At 43.4% G+C, this 20,619-nt stretch overlaps 1 protein-coding gene across 3 annotated transcripts in view; it reads left to right on the forward strand.

Annotated features, from left to right (window-relative positions):
- The window catches only part of LOC120920129, a 127,199-nt gene that overhangs the window by 98,580 nt on the left and 8,000 nt on the right, over positions 1-20,619 (forward strand). For all 3 annotated transcript variants that reach the window (XM_040332046.1, XM_040332052.1, XM_040332058.1), the window contains exons 15-19: positions 7,163-7,202; positions 8,616-8,667; positions 9,745-9,856; positions 15,473-15,556; positions 16,428-16,551. In XM_040332046.1, coding sequence (XP_040187980.1) covers positions 7,163-7,202; positions 8,616-8,667; positions 9,745-9,856; positions 15,473-15,556; positions 16,428-16,551 — 412 coding nt within the window. The remainder of the gene's footprint in view (positions 1-7,162; positions 7,203-8,615; positions 8,668-9,744; positions 9,857-15,472; positions 15,557-16,427; positions 16,552-20,619) is intronic.

The raw sequence follows: 20,619 nt of genomic DNA on the forward strand, positions 1-20,619 counted from the left end.
GCGCTCCTCTTGCCCACCTTTGTTCTGGTAGTTTAGCTGCTAGAGCATCACACACTCTGATAACTGCTCCTGCCAGCCAATCGTGGAGTGGGGAAAGAGAAAATGGCTTGGCCAATGGGAAAAGCTCAAAACAGGAGTCGAGCTTGACCCCTTAGTTCCAGTGAAACAGTTGTGTCACTAGGGGGGCCCCAACATTATAGCGTGCCCTCCAACGTATTAACTTATATAACAGCCGGCGTCAAGGGCCGCAGCTGCCCGCTTACGTTTTTTTTTTTTTCTAGTGGACTCACTCCTAGCGACTCACTCGTCTGTCTCGGAGGAAGTCAGGACTAGCTGACATCAGTGATGTGGCGGGCGCCGCTGTTGCTTCTGGGAGTTGTAGTCCACGGCTGCGTGCTCAAGCTCCCTGCTCCCGGTGGATGGAGTGAGTCTGGAGAGCAGTGCAGCAAGCCTAAGCCTGGTACTTCAACTCCTGGTCAGATCTCTCCTGTAGTTGGGAGTCGGACACCTGTCTGACTCACTAGTTCCTGCTGGGCTGGGCTGGCCTGGGAGCACCACTGGCTGCAGTCAGTGCATGCATTTGAAGTTGACCCCAGGACAGAAGCATCGCAATCACCCACCCCCCCAGGACTGGAGGAGGCTGTGCAACTTGCAAGGAGGACCTGTCCTGCTGAGCTGAGCTGGCAGCTGCCATCAGCCCATCACTGAGGTGATCCTGACACCCCCAGCTGACCCCGAGGAGACACTGACACCCCCAGCTGACCCCATATGATCATCCCATCTATCTCCCTTCTGCTGGGAGCTGCCCAAGTGCCCATGTAAATCCTGCTGGGAGCTGGCCGCGGACCTGTGGCTCCTGCCCACAGGCCATGACTAGCTCCCATCAGGAATTACAGGTCAGAGTCCAGCAGAACCCACAGGTCCGCAGCCAGCTCCCAGCAGAACCCACAGGTCCACAGCCAGCTCCCAGCAGAACCCACAGGTCCACAACCAGCTCCCAGCAGGACCCACAGGTCCGCAGCCAGCTCCCAGCAGGACCCACAGGCCAGCAGGACACATAGGCTATGACCAGCTTCCAGCAGGACCCATAGGTCAGTGGCCAGCAGGACCCACAGGTCCACAGCCCCAGCTCCCAGCAGGCCACTGACCTGTGGTTCCTGCTGGCCACTGACCTGTGGTTCCTGCTGGCCGCTGAGCTGTGGTTCCTGCTGGCCGCTGAGCTGTGGTTCCTGCTGGCGGCTGGCCTGTGGGTCCTGCTGGCGGCTGGCCTGTGGGTCCTGTTGGGAGCAGGTCATGGCTGGTGGGGCCTGCTGGCCATGGCCTGTGGAGCCTGCTGAGCACTAGCCTATGGTTACCTAGGCTACCATGAGTCCCACTGGGGCAATTGGACTGCCTTGGAGTCGAAGAGGGGCTAGACGGATTGCACAGAGCAGGGATCTCCCACTTTACCGGTGGTCGCTGTCCTACGAAGTCGTGCCTCCCGGACAGGCTCCTATGATAGACTGCACACTGGTGACGTCTATTTTAGGAGTCGATCCAGGAGGCGGGACTTCGTATGACAGCAGGCCACGCCGGGTAATTGGGAGGTCTCCACTGTGTAATCCGGCAGCTCTCCGCTCTCTAAACACTATGCACTGAATAGGCTGCATTGATGGGCACTGGTGAGGCTGCATTGATCTACACTGGTGAGGCTGCATTGATGGGCACTGGTGAGGTTGCATTGATGGGCGCTGGTGAAGCTGAGCTGATGGGCACTAGTGAAGCTGAGCTGATGGGCACTAGTAAAACTTAATTGATAAGCACTGATCTGGCTGTATTGAATGGCACTGGTGAGGATACATTAATGACCTCTGCAGTGCATTCTATTCTTGAAATATATATATATATATATATATATATATATATATATATATACTGTGTGTATGTATATATATATATATATATATATATAAAAATTGTGTTTTATGGTTGGCCCCCCTACTTTTGTCCCTGTTCCCCCATGTACCCCCCTATATATGAAAGCTGAAGACGCCACTGCAGTGAAGGGAACTCTTAAGGCGTCAGCATACCAAGACATTTTGCTAAATTTCATGCTCCCAACATTGTAGGAGCAGTTTGGGGATGGCCACTTGCTGCTCCCACATGACTGCACACTAGTGCACAAATCAAGATCCATAAAGACATGAATGAGCGAGTTTGGGGTGGAGGAACTTGACTGGCCTGCCCAGAGTTTTGACCTCAACCTGATAGAACTCCTTTGGGATGAATTAGATCGGAGACTGCAAGCCAAGCCTTCTCTCCAACATCAGTGCCTGACCTTACAAATGCGCTTCTGGAAGAATGGTCAAACATTCCCATAGACACACTCCTAAACCTTGTGGACAGCCTTCCCAGAAGAGTTGAAGCCGTTATAGCTGCAAAGGGTGGGCCAACTCAATATTGAAGCCTACAGACTAATAGGTAGATTCAGGTACAATAGTGCAAAGTTACGGCGGCGTAGCTTAGCCTGTTTAGGCTACGCCGCCGTAAATTAGCTAGGCTAGTAATGATTCTCAATATACTTGCCTGCTAATATACGGCGGCGTAGCCTAAAGCGGGCAGGCGTAAGGGCGCCAAATTCAAATGACTTGGAGGGGGGCGTGTTTGATGGTAATGAGGCTTGACCTCACGTTTTTGACGTTTTTTTTCACTGCGCATGCGCCAGGCGACTACATTTCCCAGTGTGCATTGCGGTTACGTACGCCACACGGGCCTATTGATTTTGACGTGGACGTAAACGACGTAAATCCCGATTCGCGGACGACTTACGCAAACGTCGTTAAAAATTCAAATCTCGCGGCAGGGACGGCGGCCATACTTTAACATTGTTATTCCACCTAATAGATGGAATAACTGTAGGCCTGTAATGCGCTACGGAAACGGCGTAAATCGACTGCGGCGGCCGGGCGTATGTTCGTGAATCGGCGTATAAACTCATTTACATATTCTACGCCGGCCGCAATGGAAGCGCCACCTAGCGGCCTTCCAAAATATTGCAACCTAAGATAGGACGGCGCAAGCATACGCTTAAACATAGGTCGGCATAGATTCTGAAGTTAGGTCGACTTATCTACTGATAAGTCGGCCTAACTCTTACTGAATCTACCTATCAGACTGGGAAGTCGTGGAAAGGCGGGCGTCTCAATACATTTGGTAATGTAGTTTGTGAGAGCTTTTTGCATGTAAAAACTTTTTATCATTAGCTTTTTTTTATTTTAGTATAGGTGTGTTACCTTTTGGTAGTCTTGTAAAAAGTCTTTTGACTTTTTATTAAGTTTAGATAGAAGACCTTTTAAAAGCCAGTGTGGATTGCAGATACCAGCAGGGTAGTTTAGCGGTCAAATCATGAACATATGGTCTATATTAGATTAAATCATTTCATGGTCAAAAAATGATAGCTAAGAGATGCCGAAATGAGATTATTACTGATAAGAATGACTAATTTTTGCATGTTGCATTCTGAAAGAATTCCACCTACGTCTGTATAGCATATATCCACTGTATAAGCTGCTGACCTGCGATTCACATTGAGCTGACCGCCGTTTGACACTGCAATGGCAGCTGGTTAGTGTAGCTTGAGATTTCAAAGTGCTTCTGTATTTATAAATATTATGACTGATAAGAAGTACATAGCAAGCTGAAGACACTTTGCGAAAGAAGTCATAAGTTTAAGTGTTTGACCTACTCCCTGTTTGACCTCATTCTTAAAGATAATAGCTGACAATGTCAAGACCTTTCCTAGCCAATAAGGTCAATGGCTTGGTGACAGTGTATTTCCCTGCTCATGTCTTCAAAACATCAACAGTGACTAAGCTGGAGGCAAGCTCAAGAGTCTCACTTTCCCACAATAAAACCTTCACAATATGTACTAAAGATAGACTAAAGGATTCTTTTTATGAGAATATCAGTAATGCTACTGTGTCATTAGGACGTATTTTTATTTTGCATGTGCATGTGGTACATTTTGTTACTTCTTGGTTTTTAACAGTTTAAAAATACATAAATTATTTTAAATAATAATTATCATTATTAGTTTTTAAAATTCACACTCTATACTAGTGATAAAGCAATTTTCATATTCACATGGGCCCAGATTCTCATATCTGGGCGTAAAACTGTGCGGGCGTAACGTATCTGGTTTACGTTATGCCGCCGCAAGTTTTACAGGCAAGTGCTTTATTCACAAAGAAATGTAAATCACCCGGCGCAAGCCCGCCTAATTCAAATTAGCAGGGGAGGGGGCGTGGAGCATTTAAATTAGGCGCGTTCCTGAAAATATCCCAGGGTGCATTGCTCCAAATGACGTCGCAAGGACGTCATTGGTTTCGATGTGAACGTAAATGGCGTCCAGCCCCATTCACGGACGACTTACGCAAACTACGTAAATTTTTAAATTTCGACGCGGGAACGACGGCCATACTTAACATTGGTTGCCCCTCATATAGCAGGAGCAACTTTACGCGTCGCAAATCTAACGTAAACGTCGTAACTTCACTTCGTCGACCGCATGTACGTTCGGGAATTCGCGTATTTTGCTAATTTGCATACTCGACAGGGAAAACGACGGAGGCGACACCTAGCGGTGAAAAAAAAATGCATTAAAGATCCGACAGCGTAAGAGCCTTACGTCTGTCAGATCTAATGGATATCTATGCGTAACTGATTCTAAGAATCAGTCGCATAGATACGACGGCCCAGATTAGGACTTACGACGGCGTACATTGCGTTGCACCGTCGTAAGCCCTTTGAGAATCTGGGCCATGGAGGTTTTACAGCAGTTCAACATTCGGTTTGCAGAGAAGAGCCTAAACCCTGACCCATAGTCTGCACACCTTTGAACAAGACCCCCAGGTATATGCCATTGTGCCCACCTGTCAACATCCTTGAAAGCAGAGCGGAGAATAAGCTGGAATAAAATGAGTCAGCCTAGCTGGCGTTTAATACCATCTGTACAATACTTTAAAAGCATTCTCCAATATAAGTACATTCTTAGAGCTTTTAGAAAGCACTAGGGTCATAATCTGACAGTCCTCTGGGTCAAATCTCCTCCCCAATTCCCATTCCCATTGGGGATAAAAGGACCTTCTTTAACATTTTAACAAATCAGCAAACTTAAAAACAAATTTTTATTAGACATTAAAGGGGTTGTAAAGGTGAAAAATGTTTTCCCTAAATAGCTTCCTTTACCTTAGTGCAATCCTCCTTTACTTACCTCATCCTTTGATTTTGCTTTTAAATGTCCTTATTTCTTCTGAGAAATCCTCACTTCCTGTTTTTCTGTCTGTAACTCCACACAGTAATACGACACTTTCTCCCTGGTGTGAAGAAAGCCTCTTGAGAGGGAAGGGGGCAAGCAGAAGTGTCAGGACGCCCACTAACACACAGCTCCTTTCTCTATCTGCAACGTAGATTGCGTCCTGACACTCCTGCTCGCCCCATCCCCGCTCAAGAGGCTTTTTACACACCAGGGAGAAAGTGTTGCATTATTGTGTGGAGTTACAGACAGAAGAACAGGAAGTGAGGATTTCTCAGAAGAAATAAGGACATTTAAAAGCAAAATCAAAGGATGAGGTAAGTCAGGGCCAAAATGAGCGGAACAGGCAAATGACAGGTCACGGCTACTCTATAGGCCTTCCGATCTGCCCAGATGGAAGGGGACGAACTCCCTTCTGTTTTTCGGATTGGAGGTAGGCGGGCATAAACAGACATCTGTCGCTCTATAGAGGTGAATTGAGGGTCCCATTTGGTCAAGCTGATCGTGTGAAATGGGCCTAAGACTGCTTTCACACTGATGTTCTGTGGTTTACAGCGTAGTGCACATGTGTCTATCCTGTGGGTTAGCTGAACTTTGCCATAGACTCTGCCAGTGCTAAAGCTGGCACTGTAGAGGAAGCATCGGCTTATGGGGCTCTGCTCTGCAGCCGCTTTCTTCCTCTACCACCAGCCTCATTCACAACACTGATGTTGTGGTATGGCGGGTCGGCAACCTGCGATCTGGGATTGCCAGCCCACCATTTCAGAGCACGAGGTCGCGGGCCACATCAGAGGGCTCCGCGGGCCACTGGTTGGCCACCCCTGAGGTAAGTGAAGGAGGACTGCACTAAGGTAAAGGAAGCTATTTAGGGGAATTTTTTTTTTACCTTTACAACCCCTTTAACTATTGAATTACTTTTCATGGGTTTTTACGGCAAGATAACTCTAGTCATTAAATAATTCATATTAATTCTTAAAGGAGCAAATGGAATTTGCTTTGCTGGTCAGACTAGTACAACATAAATTACAATTCTTTTATGTTGGTTAGAAACATTACTATTTAGAAAGTAAAGTTTATCAAATACCAATTTTGAAAAATAAATTGGCAAACCATTTTGATCTTTCTCAGGTTTTAATGCTATGTCACCCTCAGAATCTGTGCAGTGACAAGTATTCAGTCCTGCTACAGGCATACATACCCTTCACATCTCCAACATTGGGTGCAGGCCTCCCCTGCCCCATGAAAAACACTTTTGAATAACAAAAGAAAGGATCCTGATCTCCATTAAAAGCCTTGAGTATGTTTATTGAAATATAGCATGCACAAGGTGATCCTCCTGTCCCACAAGCCCAAATGTGTTTTCTCTATCTGCAGCTTATCCATAGAATCTCTGATCGCAGTTGCAATGCTTTGAAGGCTCTAACACAAGAAATACATGAACATGTTTTTATTATTATTCAATATGCAAGGATTTATTATTTTTTGCAAAAGGAGGACTTAGCCTCTTTTTAAACTGATTATTGTAAGGCATATTATGTAGGGCACATAAAAGTGACACTGATTTTATTACTAATAATTAGGCTAAAACCACAACAGTGGCTGCACTTTACGTAACAAATCTTTTACAAATAAAATATGCTAAATGCATAAAATGGTTGTTTCAGCCTGGCTTTAATTTGTTTTAAAAAATTACTATTTTGCCTTTTGCTATTTAGCTTGAGTGTAGAAAAAAAACAATCACTGCTAGATGACATTTAACTTTTTTTTTATTTATTTTTTTTTACAATATTTTATGCTAAGAAATTATTTTTAATACAAAGAATGTGATATTTAGACCAGTTCTTGATAACATTTTTATATATTTGTTAGCTCCTGGTCTAACTGCAATTGTCGGAGGACGGCCAAAAGTGTAAGTATCTATCATTGGGGTTTAATATGTCTTTGATTTGACTGTAATGCTGCGTACACACGATCGTTTTTCAGCATTAAAAAAAACGACGTTTTTAAAAACGTAATTTAAAATGATCATGTGTGGGCTTCAATATTCAAACATGCTGCATTTTTTCACGTCGTTTTTTAAAATGTCGTTTTTCGTGTTGTTAAAAATGATCGTGTGTGGGCAAAAACGACATTTTAAACCCGCGCATGCCCAGAAGCAAGTTATGAGACGGTAGTGCTCTTTCTGGTAAAACTACCATTCATAATGGGGTAAGCACATTCATCACTCTGTAACAGACAAAAAAGTGTGAATCGTCTTTTACTATCAAGGAATCAGCTAAAAGCAGCCCAGAGGCGAATAGAACTTCCCCTTTAGAGTGCCGTCGTACGTGTTGTACGTCACCGCGCTTTGTTCATCATTTTTCAAAAACGATGGTGTGTGGGCAACATCGTTTTTAATGATGAAGTTGGAAAAACTTTGGGCCAGATTCTCAAAGGCGTTACGACGGCGCAAAGCCATTTGCGCCGTCGTAAGTCCTAATCTGGCCCGGCCTATCTATGCGACTGATTCTTAGAATCAGTTACGCATAGATATCCCTTAGATCTGACAAGCGTAAGGCTCTTACGCTGTCAGATCTTAAATGCATTTTTTTTTCCCCCCTGCTAGGTGTCGCCGACGTCGGTTTCCCCGTCGCTTATGTAAATTAGCAATTTACGACGATTCCCGAACGTACGTGCGAACGACGCAGAGGATTTACGACGTTTACGTAAGCGTAAACTTGCCCCTGCTAATATGAGGGGCAAGTTTACGTAGGTCCATCGTATGCCATGTTAAGTATGGCGTCGGGTCAGCGTCGGCTTGTTCCGTCGGTTACGTCGTTTTCCTAAGTCGTCCGCGAATACGACTTTACGTCAATGACTCCCACGTCGGCGTCATTGACGTTTTTCGTCGAGAACTGGAGCATGCGCACTGGGCTATTTTAAGCCCGGCGCATGCGCAGTTCGATCGGCACGGGGGCGCGCTTAATTTAAATACAAGCCGCCCCCTTTGAATTACGCGGCCTTACGCCGAGCCAATTACACTACGCCGACGCAAATTACGGAGCAAGTGCTTGGAGAATACGGCACTTGCTCCAGTAAGTTGCGGCGGTGTAGTGTAAATGGCTTACGCTACGCCGCCGCAGATTCTATAAGAATCTGGCCCTTTGTTTTTTGGACATGCTGTAGTGTAAATATATCTTCATAATCAATTACAAAGTATTGTTTTAAAAGAGAATTTGGCTTTGTTTTCTGCTGATTAAAATTCTTTGTCATGGTATACATTATGGTATTGATTAACCAAGTGATTTTCCTTCTATTAAATCCGTCTCATTTATACGTATAGATCCCCTGTCTTGAAGCCATTTTTCTTCCTGTATCCCAGGAAAGATGTCAAGGTAGGATTTCCTTTTTTTTTTTTTTCTTCTTTTATAAAGAAGCACATTCTACAATTTTTACAGTACCATAGATAAGCAAACTTTGCAGTCCACATCAGCTATATGGGAACCCTTTCCTCCCATCTTAGACCTACAAAAAAATGACCAGAAGACAAGGAAAAATACTTATCTTAAACCCTGGCTTCCAGCTTTCTTGCCTCATGCCAGTGATTATTTTTCAGCCTCACTTCAGTATCCTGGGAAATTAAAGATTACAAATCTCATCAGATTCAGAATGCTCTATTGCACTGTGCAGAAAGTACATCTCACAAACTTTGGGATCCTCCCAATACCCCAGAGTGCTAAGTAATGTCACAGGCACCTATGCAAAAGCTAGGGTCTGAGTTTTACATTTATTTCGTTATTTTATTTATTAAATTATTGTATTTATTATTTTTGGAAAGGACTGCAAGGTCCAATTTAAAGAGTGTTCCCATTTTGGCAGTGAAATATGTCAAGTAGTAGTAGTCATAATAAGTAAATACATTGCCTGCCAATACTAAACTATCCTTTGAAAATGGTTATTTGCCCGACTTTTTTTTATTGACATGGCTTCTCTACCCAGTTCTAGCACTGTATAGCAATCCTGTTGCCTGCAGGTTGTCACGACTTGCTAGTGTGCTCTAAGGCCCGGTTCACATTATTGCGCCTTCAAAATTCCGCGATTTTACCGCCACGATTTTGCCGCGAATTTGCCGCGATACGCTGCCGCGATTTCAGGGAATGCCAGTCTATAGAGCTGAATTCCCATTGCACATGGATCAAACTCAGACAGGACCCTTTTTTAACGCAGCTTAGATTCGTAATGCATTGATGTGAATGGCACTCATGGAAAACTATGTTAGTAAAATGACTTGCGAATTTAAACAATCGCAAGGGATCAAATTCGCAATAGAATTCGCAGCACTGTGAACCAGGCCTTACTAAATAAGGCAGTAGTTTTTATGTATAACGCTATAAATCTGTGGTAGTAGACGTTGTATTATCCCATAATCATATATTGATATTCTTATAACATTGTAATTTTTTTCCTTTCAGATTGATATTTTCATGGATGGAAAACATATAGAGCAGTTTGTAGATGATCACTCATTCACTGTGGATGAATATATTTCTTCTGTTGAGCCTATAACACCAGAAGTACCTAAAGGTATGCTTTATAGGTGGAATCAATGCTTTCACAGGTTTAGAGTTTGATGGTATCAGTTATATAACATTTTCCCATTAAAACTGTTGTTAGTTTAGGGGTAAGTTCTGTAATTGGGCCTTTAAAAAGGGAAGCGATTTTACCAGTAATAACTGGTCATTGTTTGGTAATGCTGCTTCTTTCTATAGTCACCACTATTACTGAAAAGATGTTCTTGGCCTATACTTTGCCATAAGTTTCTTGCACCTTGGAGGTTTTCTAGAAATCAGTAAAAGCAAGTTTAAAATAATGAACTTTGACCTAATTTCTTCCATAATTTGTCCATATCCTTCTGCTTTCAGGTAGCCACAGATGTAAGTGATAGGCAGTGTAATAGTCTCACAGGCAGACCAGCTATTATAGGAATGGTAAAAGCTCTTCACCTTCTAAAAGTCAAAGGGTGATATACAGGTCACCATATCAGTTCACGGTTATTAAATCAGTGAACCTAGAAATGCTAATGCACATTTTTCTTAATATTCTGGGACTTTGTTTTAGTCCCTGGCTTTAGGGTGGGGTTGACCTTAAGGGAAAGAAAAGATGACCTGCTGGACGGTCAGATCATTCCCTGAGCCATTAACTGCAGTATCCAGGTCACTCTGAAGGGTGGAATCTGAAATTAGGTAATCCAGGGTGAACTCTGTGACCTACCGATCATCTCATAATCCATAGGAAAGCTAATTATCAGACACATCATAATGTTATTACAAAAAAATGAAATGCAAATTACTGTTAAATTAATTTTAAGTTTTCATTGTTTTCACCAGCTGCAATGTAGTGTTGTTAAAATTCACAGCAGTGAACTATCAAAATAAACCATTGAGAAGTAATATATAATATGTTGTTGCCATTTCTACTGAAGCAATTGTGTCTTTTTGTTTGCTTCAGAAACAGTAACACATGTTCAAGGGATCAGTTTCTAGGAGTGGTTGTTTGAAATGGTGCCTGTACCCTAAAACTGAGGGGAGGTGCTTCAAATATTATATCATACAAAAAAACACACAAGGAAAAATGCACCTACCAGGCATTAAATTAAAAAAATATATACATTTATTGGACATAATATATCAATATTGTATCAATGTGGCACAGGGAAACCCCCCACCCACTCGAGGGTGTCCCCAACATCACACAGGTCATCCTGACCCCCTCTCTTCCTCCCCACAGCGCACCCAGAAACTCCCCCTCCTCCAAATGCATCCCCCTTTCACCTTTCAACCCCCGCGGGGGTAGAAGGTTGAGGGAGGGTACCATTGGGAGAGGCGTGGCGCCAGAGCATTTAGAGTGGGGGGTTTTCTGAGTGTGCTGTGGGGAGGGGAAGGAAGGGGGTGACCTGTGTGATTTTTGGGACACATGGGTCGGGGGTTTCCCTGTGCCACATTGATACAATATTGATATATTATATATTGATATATCATGTTCAATAAATTTATATATATTTTGAATTTGTAGTATTGGAAGGGTACATTTTTCCTGGTGTGTTTTTTTTCTTGTATGCCCCCTCACTACTACCTTTGTGTGTTTTCAGAACTCCTGTTGCTTGCTCTATATTTTAAAATAAGGCCCCCTTTAAACTTGGCCTGCTTTTGTAAAGCATTAATGCAGGCACATTATATCCAAGCAGCCTACAATGGACCAAAAAAAGACCAGCACAATTTGAAAAGGTCACAGCAGGTGTGCAGTCTTAGAGCCGGTTTACACAGGGGCAATACGACTTTGTGCGCGACTTTGCGAGACGACTTGGACACGACTTGAGCGTAAATTACAGCGTGACTTGGAGCAACTTACAATGCGACTTGAAGTCACCTCCAGGAGGGGGAACTCCACGCCAAATTTGAAATAAAAAAACGGCATTGGTTCCCCCTCCAAGAGCATACCAGGTCCTTTGGTCTGGTATGGATTTTAAGGGGAACCCCCTACGCTGAAAGAAAGGGGGTGGGGACAAGCAAGCTCCCTCCCTCCTGAACCGTACCAGGCCGCATGCCCTCAACATGGGGTAGGTGCTTTGGGGCAGGGGGGCACCCTGCGCCCCCCCACCCCAAAGCACCTTGCCCCCATGATGATGGGGACAAGAGCCTCTTCCCGACAAACCTTGGCCGTTGGTTGTCGGGGTCTGCGGGCGGGGGTATTTTCGGAATCTGGGAGCCCCCTTTAATAAGGGGGCCCCCAGATCCCGGCCCCCCACCCTATGTGAATGGTTATTGGGTACATCGTACCCCTACCCATTCACCTGGGGGGGAAAAGTGTCAAGAGAAAAAACACACTAGACAGGTTTTTAAATTAATTTATTAGGCAGCTCCGGGGGTCTTCTTCCGACTTCGGTGGTCTTCTTCTGACTTCTCTGCTCTCTGGTTCTTTCTGCCTTCTGCCGGGCTCCTCCACTATCTTCTTCCAGCTCTTTTACTAGCGGTGGCCTGGTTTTCTCCCTTCTTTCGACTTCGAGGATCTTCTTCCGACTTCTCCGCTCTCTTCTCCCGCTCTCTGTCTATTTCTGCCTTCTGCCGGGCTTCTCCGCTATCTTCTTCCAGCTCTTTTACTAGCGGTGGCCTGGTTTTCTCCCTTCTTCCGACTTCGGGGATCTTCTTCCGACTTCTCCGCTCTCTTCTCCCGCTCTCTGGTTCTTTCTGCCTTCTGCTGGGCTTCTCCGCTATCTCCTTCCAGCTCTTTTACTAGCAGCGGCCCGGTCTTCTGCGTCATCCTCTTCCCTCTTCTCTTTTTTCCGATGTTGACTCAACAACACTTTTTTCCCCAGGTGAATGGGTAGGGGTACGATGTACCCCATACTCATTCACATAGGGTGGTGGGCCGGGATCTGGGGGCCCTTTTTTAAAAGGGGCTCCCAGATTCCGATAAGCCCCCACCCGCAGACCCCAACAACCAACGGCCAGGGTTGTCGGGAAGAGGCCCTTGTCCTCATCAATATGGGATGATTCATACCAAATACCAGCTCTGTGGGAGGGAGGGGTTTGCGTTAGAGCCGGTTCACACAGGGGCGACTTCCTGTAAAGTTGCCTCACTATGAACTATGGAGGCGACTTCCATTGAAATCGATGGTTACAAGTCGCCTAGAAGTCGGATTGAAGTAGTACGGGAACCTTTTCTGAAGTCGGAAAGACTTCAGTAGTGTCCATTAAGACGGCTCCCATTCACTTCAATGTAATTTGACATGTCGCACGACTTGGGGCAACTTCAAGTCGGATCCCAAGTCTCCCCTGTGTGAACCGGGTCTAAGGAATTTAGGAAATCTCACCAACGGAGTTCCTGAGAGATATAGGACACAAATTAACTCTACAGCATCTACCATAAACTGAAATATAGCTTTTGGGTGAACTTGACATTTTAACATTACATTAATTACATGTGGCTGCACTAGCTGCTTCACAGATACAGTAAAACCTTGGTTTGAGAGTAACTTGGTTTGAGAGCGTTTTGCAAGACAAGCAAAATGTTTTAATAAATTTTGCCTTGATATACAAGCGATGTCTTGCTATAAGAGTAGCGTTATGTCACAACTGAGTATAAAAAAGAAGAGAGGAGCCTCTAAGTGTAGCAATATGGTTACATTTAATGAAGGTACAACATTTAGCAACTTATTGCTACACTAATGCTGCGTACACATGGTGGTTTTTTGTGATGAAATAAAACGTCATTTAAAATGATCGTGTTTGGGCTTCACATCGTTTTTTGTCTTCTAAAAAAAAAAAAAAACGTTTTTTTGTGTCATAAAAAATGATCGTGTGGGGGCTAAAACGACGTTTAAAACAACATTTTTAAACCCGCGCATGCTCAGAAGCAAGTTATGACGCGAGCTTGAATGGAACAGAGTGCCGTCGTACGTGTTGTACGTAACCGCGCTTTGCAAGAGCATTTTCAGAAAACGATGGTGTGTGGGCAACGTCGTTTTTAAAAATGAAGTTTGAAAAACTTTGTTTTTTTTTCATGATAAAAAACAACGTTTTTTTACAAGAAAAAAAACGACCGTGTGTACGTGGCATTAGAGGTGCCTCTCTTCTCTTTTATACCCTATAAAAAATAAAATGCTTTGATATACAAGTGATTTGGATTACAAGCATGTTTCTGGAACGAATTATGCTCGCAAACCAAGGTTTTACTGTACTTGTTCCTCACTTTCCCATCTCTTGAATTAAACCTCATAGTGGTCATAGACAGGAAAGTGTCTCTCTGAGAATGAGTGCCAAGACTTACCCGATGGTGACTGCCGTGCACATGCATTTTTTGATCTTTTTCCCTGCTCCATAAAAGTGGAGAGGATTGAGACAGTTTGAAAGGGCAGTTTTTTCAACAGGTTGCTAAATCCCCCTGTGCAATATTACTTGCCTTTTGGGCAGTTGGTCAGAAACTGCCCAAGAGCAACTGAGCAAATTTATGAACATCACTTGCAAATGTTGGTCCATAGCCACTCTCAGTCAGGTATGACTCAGTAAAAACAATGGGCCAGATTCACAAAAGAGATACGACTGTGTATCTCCTGATACGCCGTCGTATCTCTGTTTTAGGGCCGTTCTAACTATGCGACTGATTCATAGAATCAGTTACGCATAACTAGCCCTAAGATCCGACAGGTGTAATTGAATAACACCGTCGGATCCTAGGATGCAATACTCCGGCCGCCGCTGGGGGGAGTTTGCGTCGTAAACCACCGTCGGGTATGCAAATTAGCAGTTACTGCGAACCACAAAGGTTTTTCCCGTTGTTACGTCGGCGCAAGTCTTAGTTTCCCGTCGCAAAGTTAGGGGTACTTTAACATGGTGTAAAATTACTCCACCATGTTAAATTATGCCCGTCTTTCCCGCGTCGCTTTTGAATTTTTTGTTTTCCCGGCATAAGTACGTTACGCACGTCGCAATTCTCAACACGTCGGCGCGTCGTAATTTCGCGCAAAGCACATCGGGAAATTTGTGAACGGAGCATGCGCAGTACGTCCGGCGTGGGAGCGCGCCTAATTTAAATGGTACCCGCCCCATTTGAATTGGGCCGCCTTGCGCCGGACGTGTTTACGATACACCGCCGCAAGTTTACAGGTAAGTGCTTTGTGGATCGGGCACTTAGACTGAAAACTTGCGGCGGTGTAACGTAAACGGGTTACGTTACGCTGCGCCGCAGGTACGAGAATCTGGCCCAATGCATTTTCCATGTGGCTGGAAGGAGTAGTTGCATGCAATGTATTACACGTCTACTCCTAGTGGGTGGTCAAACAAATCATGTATGTAGTACAACAGGGGAAATTTGGCACAGCAAATGTTATATTTACATAAAAACTAACATTAGAATAATAACTTTGAACACATGCCCACTAAAAATGCTCTTTAGTTTCCATTTAAACAATTTTGGACACATTTTAGTGTGATTAAATATACAGTAAAATTCCTTTCTTCTGGCATCTATGGAACCCAGCCAGTGCAGAATTTCCAAATGTCCTATTGTATAATATATGGTTTAAGACTGCATGAATTTTACTGTAGTAACTGGTGCCCTTTACATGAAATTTCTGGTTATCTCTAAACTTTAAATTATTAATTAATATTACTATAAATTTAATATTGTTGCTTTTCTTTTTAGATCTACCAAGTGGGCCTTATTCATATCGCTTAGAGGAGCTTGCTTATACAAGAAGTGGAGACAAAGGAAACACTGCAAACATAGGTTTATTTTTATTTATTTTAGATTTATATATGCATTTCTATACAGTGAGTGCTGAGCAGCCCAAACATTGTACGATTATGCTTCAGCACAGTGCAAGATCTCATTCATGAGATTTAGGTAACATTCTCAACATGCAGGACTGGTCTTTCGCATGGGGAGAGTCAGGCCCCGTACACACGACCGAGTTTCTCTGCAGAATTCAGCCAGAAACTCGGTCGGAGCTGAATTCTGCCGAGAAACCCGGCCGTGTGTACACTTTCGGCGGAGGAAGCCGACGAGGACCTCGGCTAGGAAATAGAGAACATGTTCTCTATTTCCTCGTTGTTCAATGGAAAATTTCGGCTCGCCGAGATCCTCGGCGGCTTCACAAGGAACTCGACGGGCAAAACGATGTGTTTTGCCCGTCGAGTTCCTCGGACGTGTGTACGGGGCCTCCCTGTTTACTGTGACTTAACAACTCGTGCTGCATTCTGTTTATCAGGAGCTGCTGTCAGAATGGGCAGTTGTCACAGTGACACTGGAGCCACCATTCTCCCACTGTGATCTGCAACACTGGGCAGTGTTACAGCTCTGCACAATGCAGGACCTATGTGGACACTAAAAAGCAGAGGCTCCTGTCCCAGGTGCACCACAGAATCATTTGGCCGGCATTTTGCTTTAATGATGATGTACAAACACAGGTGTTTTGCATATTACCTCGTGTTTTTAATGCTTTTCATTTAAAATAAAGCCACTTTCTAAGCTCTAAAGAGTTAGATAGAAGGAAAGAGTCAATAAAAGGAGATTCCTTTTTTCAAGGTGTTATTTTAGAATGCATATCGACTTTAAGATGATTATACATTGGTACTATTGATGTTATCTTCTGTTTTAGGTGTTGTGGCTCGTCATCCTTTATACTACCCATATCTACAGAGAGCACTTAGCGCCCAAGTTGTAGAAGAATATTTTCAACATCTACTGCAGAGAGAAGTTGACAGTGAGCAACTGGTCACTAGGTATGCCCTGTCTATATTTTTGTCATGCATTCCACTGTGTGCATCAAACATACATTATGTACCTGAATCTTATTAGCATCCATAATTGCAATCTTCTATTAAAAGCGGAGTTCCAACCACAATTAGCATTTTTTAAATGTATGTCCTTTCATCCTGCGTTTTTATAATATAAATCTGGTCACTTACTATTTTACAATCCGCCGCCGATCCGCATAGATATTCAAAAAAGATAGTTTATAAAACTATATCTACACTGTTGTCATTTTGCTTGTGGGCATTGTGAAGCCTACAAGCACTTACTTCCTGGAAGTCTTGGATGGGGAGTGATAATTGGACAGCGCACTGCATCCTGGGAAATGATGACACACATTTCCCAGGAGCATTAGAGGGAGATGATGTCAGAATCCTAGGTGGTTTCAAGGGCAGATTTTGTGGGACCGCACGCATAGCAACAGGCATTTCCAGATGAGTAAAAAATAAATATTCTTTTTTTTTCTTTTTTAGGTGTAAGCTACAGTTTAAAGCAAAATAGTTTTTTTGATGGAACCTCCACTTTAATTTATTTGCAAGTTTGACATACCCCGATCTTTATCATTCTAACACTTAAATGTCATATCAAAATAAAAATATTTCCAGCTTTGACATTCACATTATTCAGTACATTTTTGTTTTGTACAGTCAAAGGCCATTTCCACCCAGTGCTGATGTTTTAGTTTCATATGGATATTCCTAAATTGATAATATAGGCTTGCTTCTTACATTTATTAAGGGTTCCAATGTAGAGGAGTTTCCAATCCAAAGACATGCGATCATTTTGGGCTCCAGCTACAATTTTTTTTATAATATATAGTGCAAATGCCCGACTCAGAAACCCCAAGTCATATTTTATATCGCACATAGATTTAAAAAAATGTATATATCCAATGACAAACAGAGTTTACAGGTCCTGACTCCATCGCACAATGCAGCTTTGTACTCTTAAGCCTCGGTCTGAAGGACAGTTGTCTTAGGTTAACCGATGAAGCTGACTGATGGTCCGTCATGCGTACACACCATAGGTTAAATAACCGATCGTGTCAGAACGCGGTGACGTAAAACACAATGACGTGCTGAAAAAAACGAAGTTCAATGCTTCCAAGTATGCGTCGACTTGATTCTGAGCATGCGCGGGTTTTGACCGATGGTTTTGCATACTAACGATCGGTTTTGACTGATCGGTTAGCAATCTATCAGTTACATTTTAAAGCAAGTTTGCTTTTTTTTAACCGATGGTTAAATAACCTATAGGGCCCACACACGATCGGTTTTAACAGATGAAAACGGTCCGTCAGACCGTTCTCATCGGTTTAACCGATCGTGTGTACGCGGCCTTAGGCTTGTAGGGCCCTCCTCGCACAGACACTGGGCACTTTTATAGGGTGCCGTGGCAGTCCAGTTATGGCCTTTGGCTGGGCTAAGTAGTGTGTCTGCCATAGAGGTATGATAAGGATAGCTTGGGAGTAGAACGTGCAGAGCCAAAATGCACTTACAATTTCATTTTAGGTGGTTTTTAGAAGCCATGTGTTAAATTATCTTGCTTGATTCAGATATAGATAGGTCCTGTGACATCAGCCAACAGAAGAACTAAGTGCACTCATTTGACCCACAGGAGAAGTAAAGCCAAAAGAGCTTTGGCACTACTTCTCCTTTAAGGGTTTACTTCTGCTTTAACTTAAGCCACAGTCACATGATGGTCCTTCTTTCTTTTTTCCTTTACTTTTCTTTACTCCCTTCCTTCCTTCGGGTGTCCAAATCACTGCCTACTTGATGTGCACAACCCCATATTGGTAAAGGCAAGACTTCCAGTGGCTATGTCCTCTCTTATAAGCTCCAGAGGCATGAGAACTCATGGGAGCAGTAAGGGGAATAGTGCCCAAGAAGATAATGAGCAGGTAACAATGTCTGGCCCTCGGGGCAGGATATTAATTTTGCTCATTGAGGAAACTATGACTTTGATATATTACACTGCAGAATGGCTTAGGAAGAGGTGTTTGGAATCAGGTCTGAGGAGTAATTCATGCATAATGAACTATTTAAATGTATTTTTTTTCCTGAAGTTGGGCTTTAACTGTCCTCTTCGGCCTTACTCCAGCTGTTAGTCACTCATCCGTTATCCTCTTTAGCCCTTCTTTTCTCACACACCAATAGTCATGTACTTACCTGCTGCAGCATCGATCCAATACTGCAAGCTGTTCCACTGCCAGCTCTAAACTAGAGAACTGAGCAATAACGTGACCACTGATTGCTCAGTTCTTGGGTCTGCTATAAGCACAGAGCAGTGGCTATAGTCACCACTGTCTGCTCTGCCCCTCCAGCACTCACTGGAGCGCTGTGCAGGAGAAAGGGCGGGAGCGACTGGCTCAGGCTCTCAGCAATGTGTTGAGAGGCTGAGCCAGCTGCCTGTAAGGCATCTGAGTGGATCCCAACGTTATTACCATAATCTCTCCAGAATCTGCAGCAGCTCTGTAATATCAGCCGTCAGCAGGCGTTAGTGTCACTTTAAAAGCCTCCCTCCTTTTTTTTTTATCCCTGCTTACCTCGTAGTGTATTCTGCAAAGTTCAGATAATCACCCAGCATTGACCTGCTTAGATCCTCTTGTCTTCTGCCACCGCTCAGTCACATGCTGACATGTTGTTTGTGACATCATCTTCCAGGTGGGCCTCCCAATGTCACATCGCTAGGCCGCCCTAATCCCCCTCCCCCTGTGAATGAAGGACTATGCTTTCTGGGATGTGTGACTTGCCTATCCCAGGAGGTACAGCAAGCACTGTGTAGGTCATTCACCTAGGTAAAAAAAAAAGCAGTGCTATTTGTGGAGAGGAGGAAAACGTTATTGAGAGTGTGAAGATCCGCTTTAACATGTGTAGCGCAATCTTCATTTTTATATCTAGGCACACCTACTACATGCCTATATTTTTTTGTGTTTTGTTACTTTATTTTTTAATTATTTATATTTCTCTTTTTAAATAAAAATATATAATTTTTATTGCTTTCACATGGGGGATCATATAGCATACTATAATGCCAAGTTCTGTGTACTGAGAAATCAGGGATATCAGGGGTATATTAGACCCATGATGTCTCTCCTGTCTTCCACTGAAGCTAACAGAGCACATGTGGAGCGATCACAGCAGCTGGGGAAAGTGACAGTTAATCCAGGAAGTGACATAATACACACACTGATTCCTTTTTCATTCACTGGAGGGGAGATAAGTGAACAGATGTTTGCTGATTTCCATTCATTTTACCAGCTGACACCCACCATGCTGGTCCTGGGTCTGTGGGTGGACAGGAGAGACCAGGATACATGGCAGGGACAATTGAGCAGGGCTCTTTACAGCTGCCGTAGCACCTCTGCCAGAAAACTCATTGCTCAGTCTACGAATTTAAACACAGTCCCAGCTCTGTTTAAAATCCCAGTCTACCAGCCACTGTTTATAAATGGGGCAGGTAGACAAGTGGTAAAAGCTGAGCAACTGCTATAAAAGCAAGGGGCCCTATTCCTTTTTTTTTTTTTTTTTTTTACGGTTGCCAGTTTCCCCATTATCCCCATGCAGATGCAAAGCTGCACTTAAAAATTGCACACCCAGCATTAAAGTGTACTGGTTGATGAGGGATAATACTGACCGTTCTTGTAATACAGGTTGATAAAATCTAAATAATAGTAAGAGTGAAAATAACCTAAATAATAGTAAGAGTACAAGAGTTAATTGTAAATTGTGTATTTGAAGTGGATTATTTCTTCTTACCACACGCTATAACCCGATAATCAGCCTTAGTGAATATGCACAGTAGGGTGAATTGTTCCTTTCATAGTGCATTTCAGGTCACATAGTTTAGCTGTCATGTTACAAATCAGATTTATGTAAGCTCTTATAATGCCATTCTTTCAACCTGTGTTAGCACCAATTGCTAAAAAAGTGCTAAAAAAAAAGTTTTCTGCTTTTCACTATTACCTATGCAGTGTTAACAAATAAAACATGAGAAGTGGAACAAGGTAAAAGAACAATGCATTCATAGCTAGGTAG

Source organism: Rana temporaria, chromosome 1, assembly GCF_905171775.1.
Source record: "Rana temporaria chromosome 1, aRanTem1.1, whole genome shotgun sequence".
Taxonomy (NCBI): domain Eukaryota; kingdom Metazoa; phylum Chordata; class Amphibia; order Anura; family Ranidae; genus Rana; species Rana temporaria.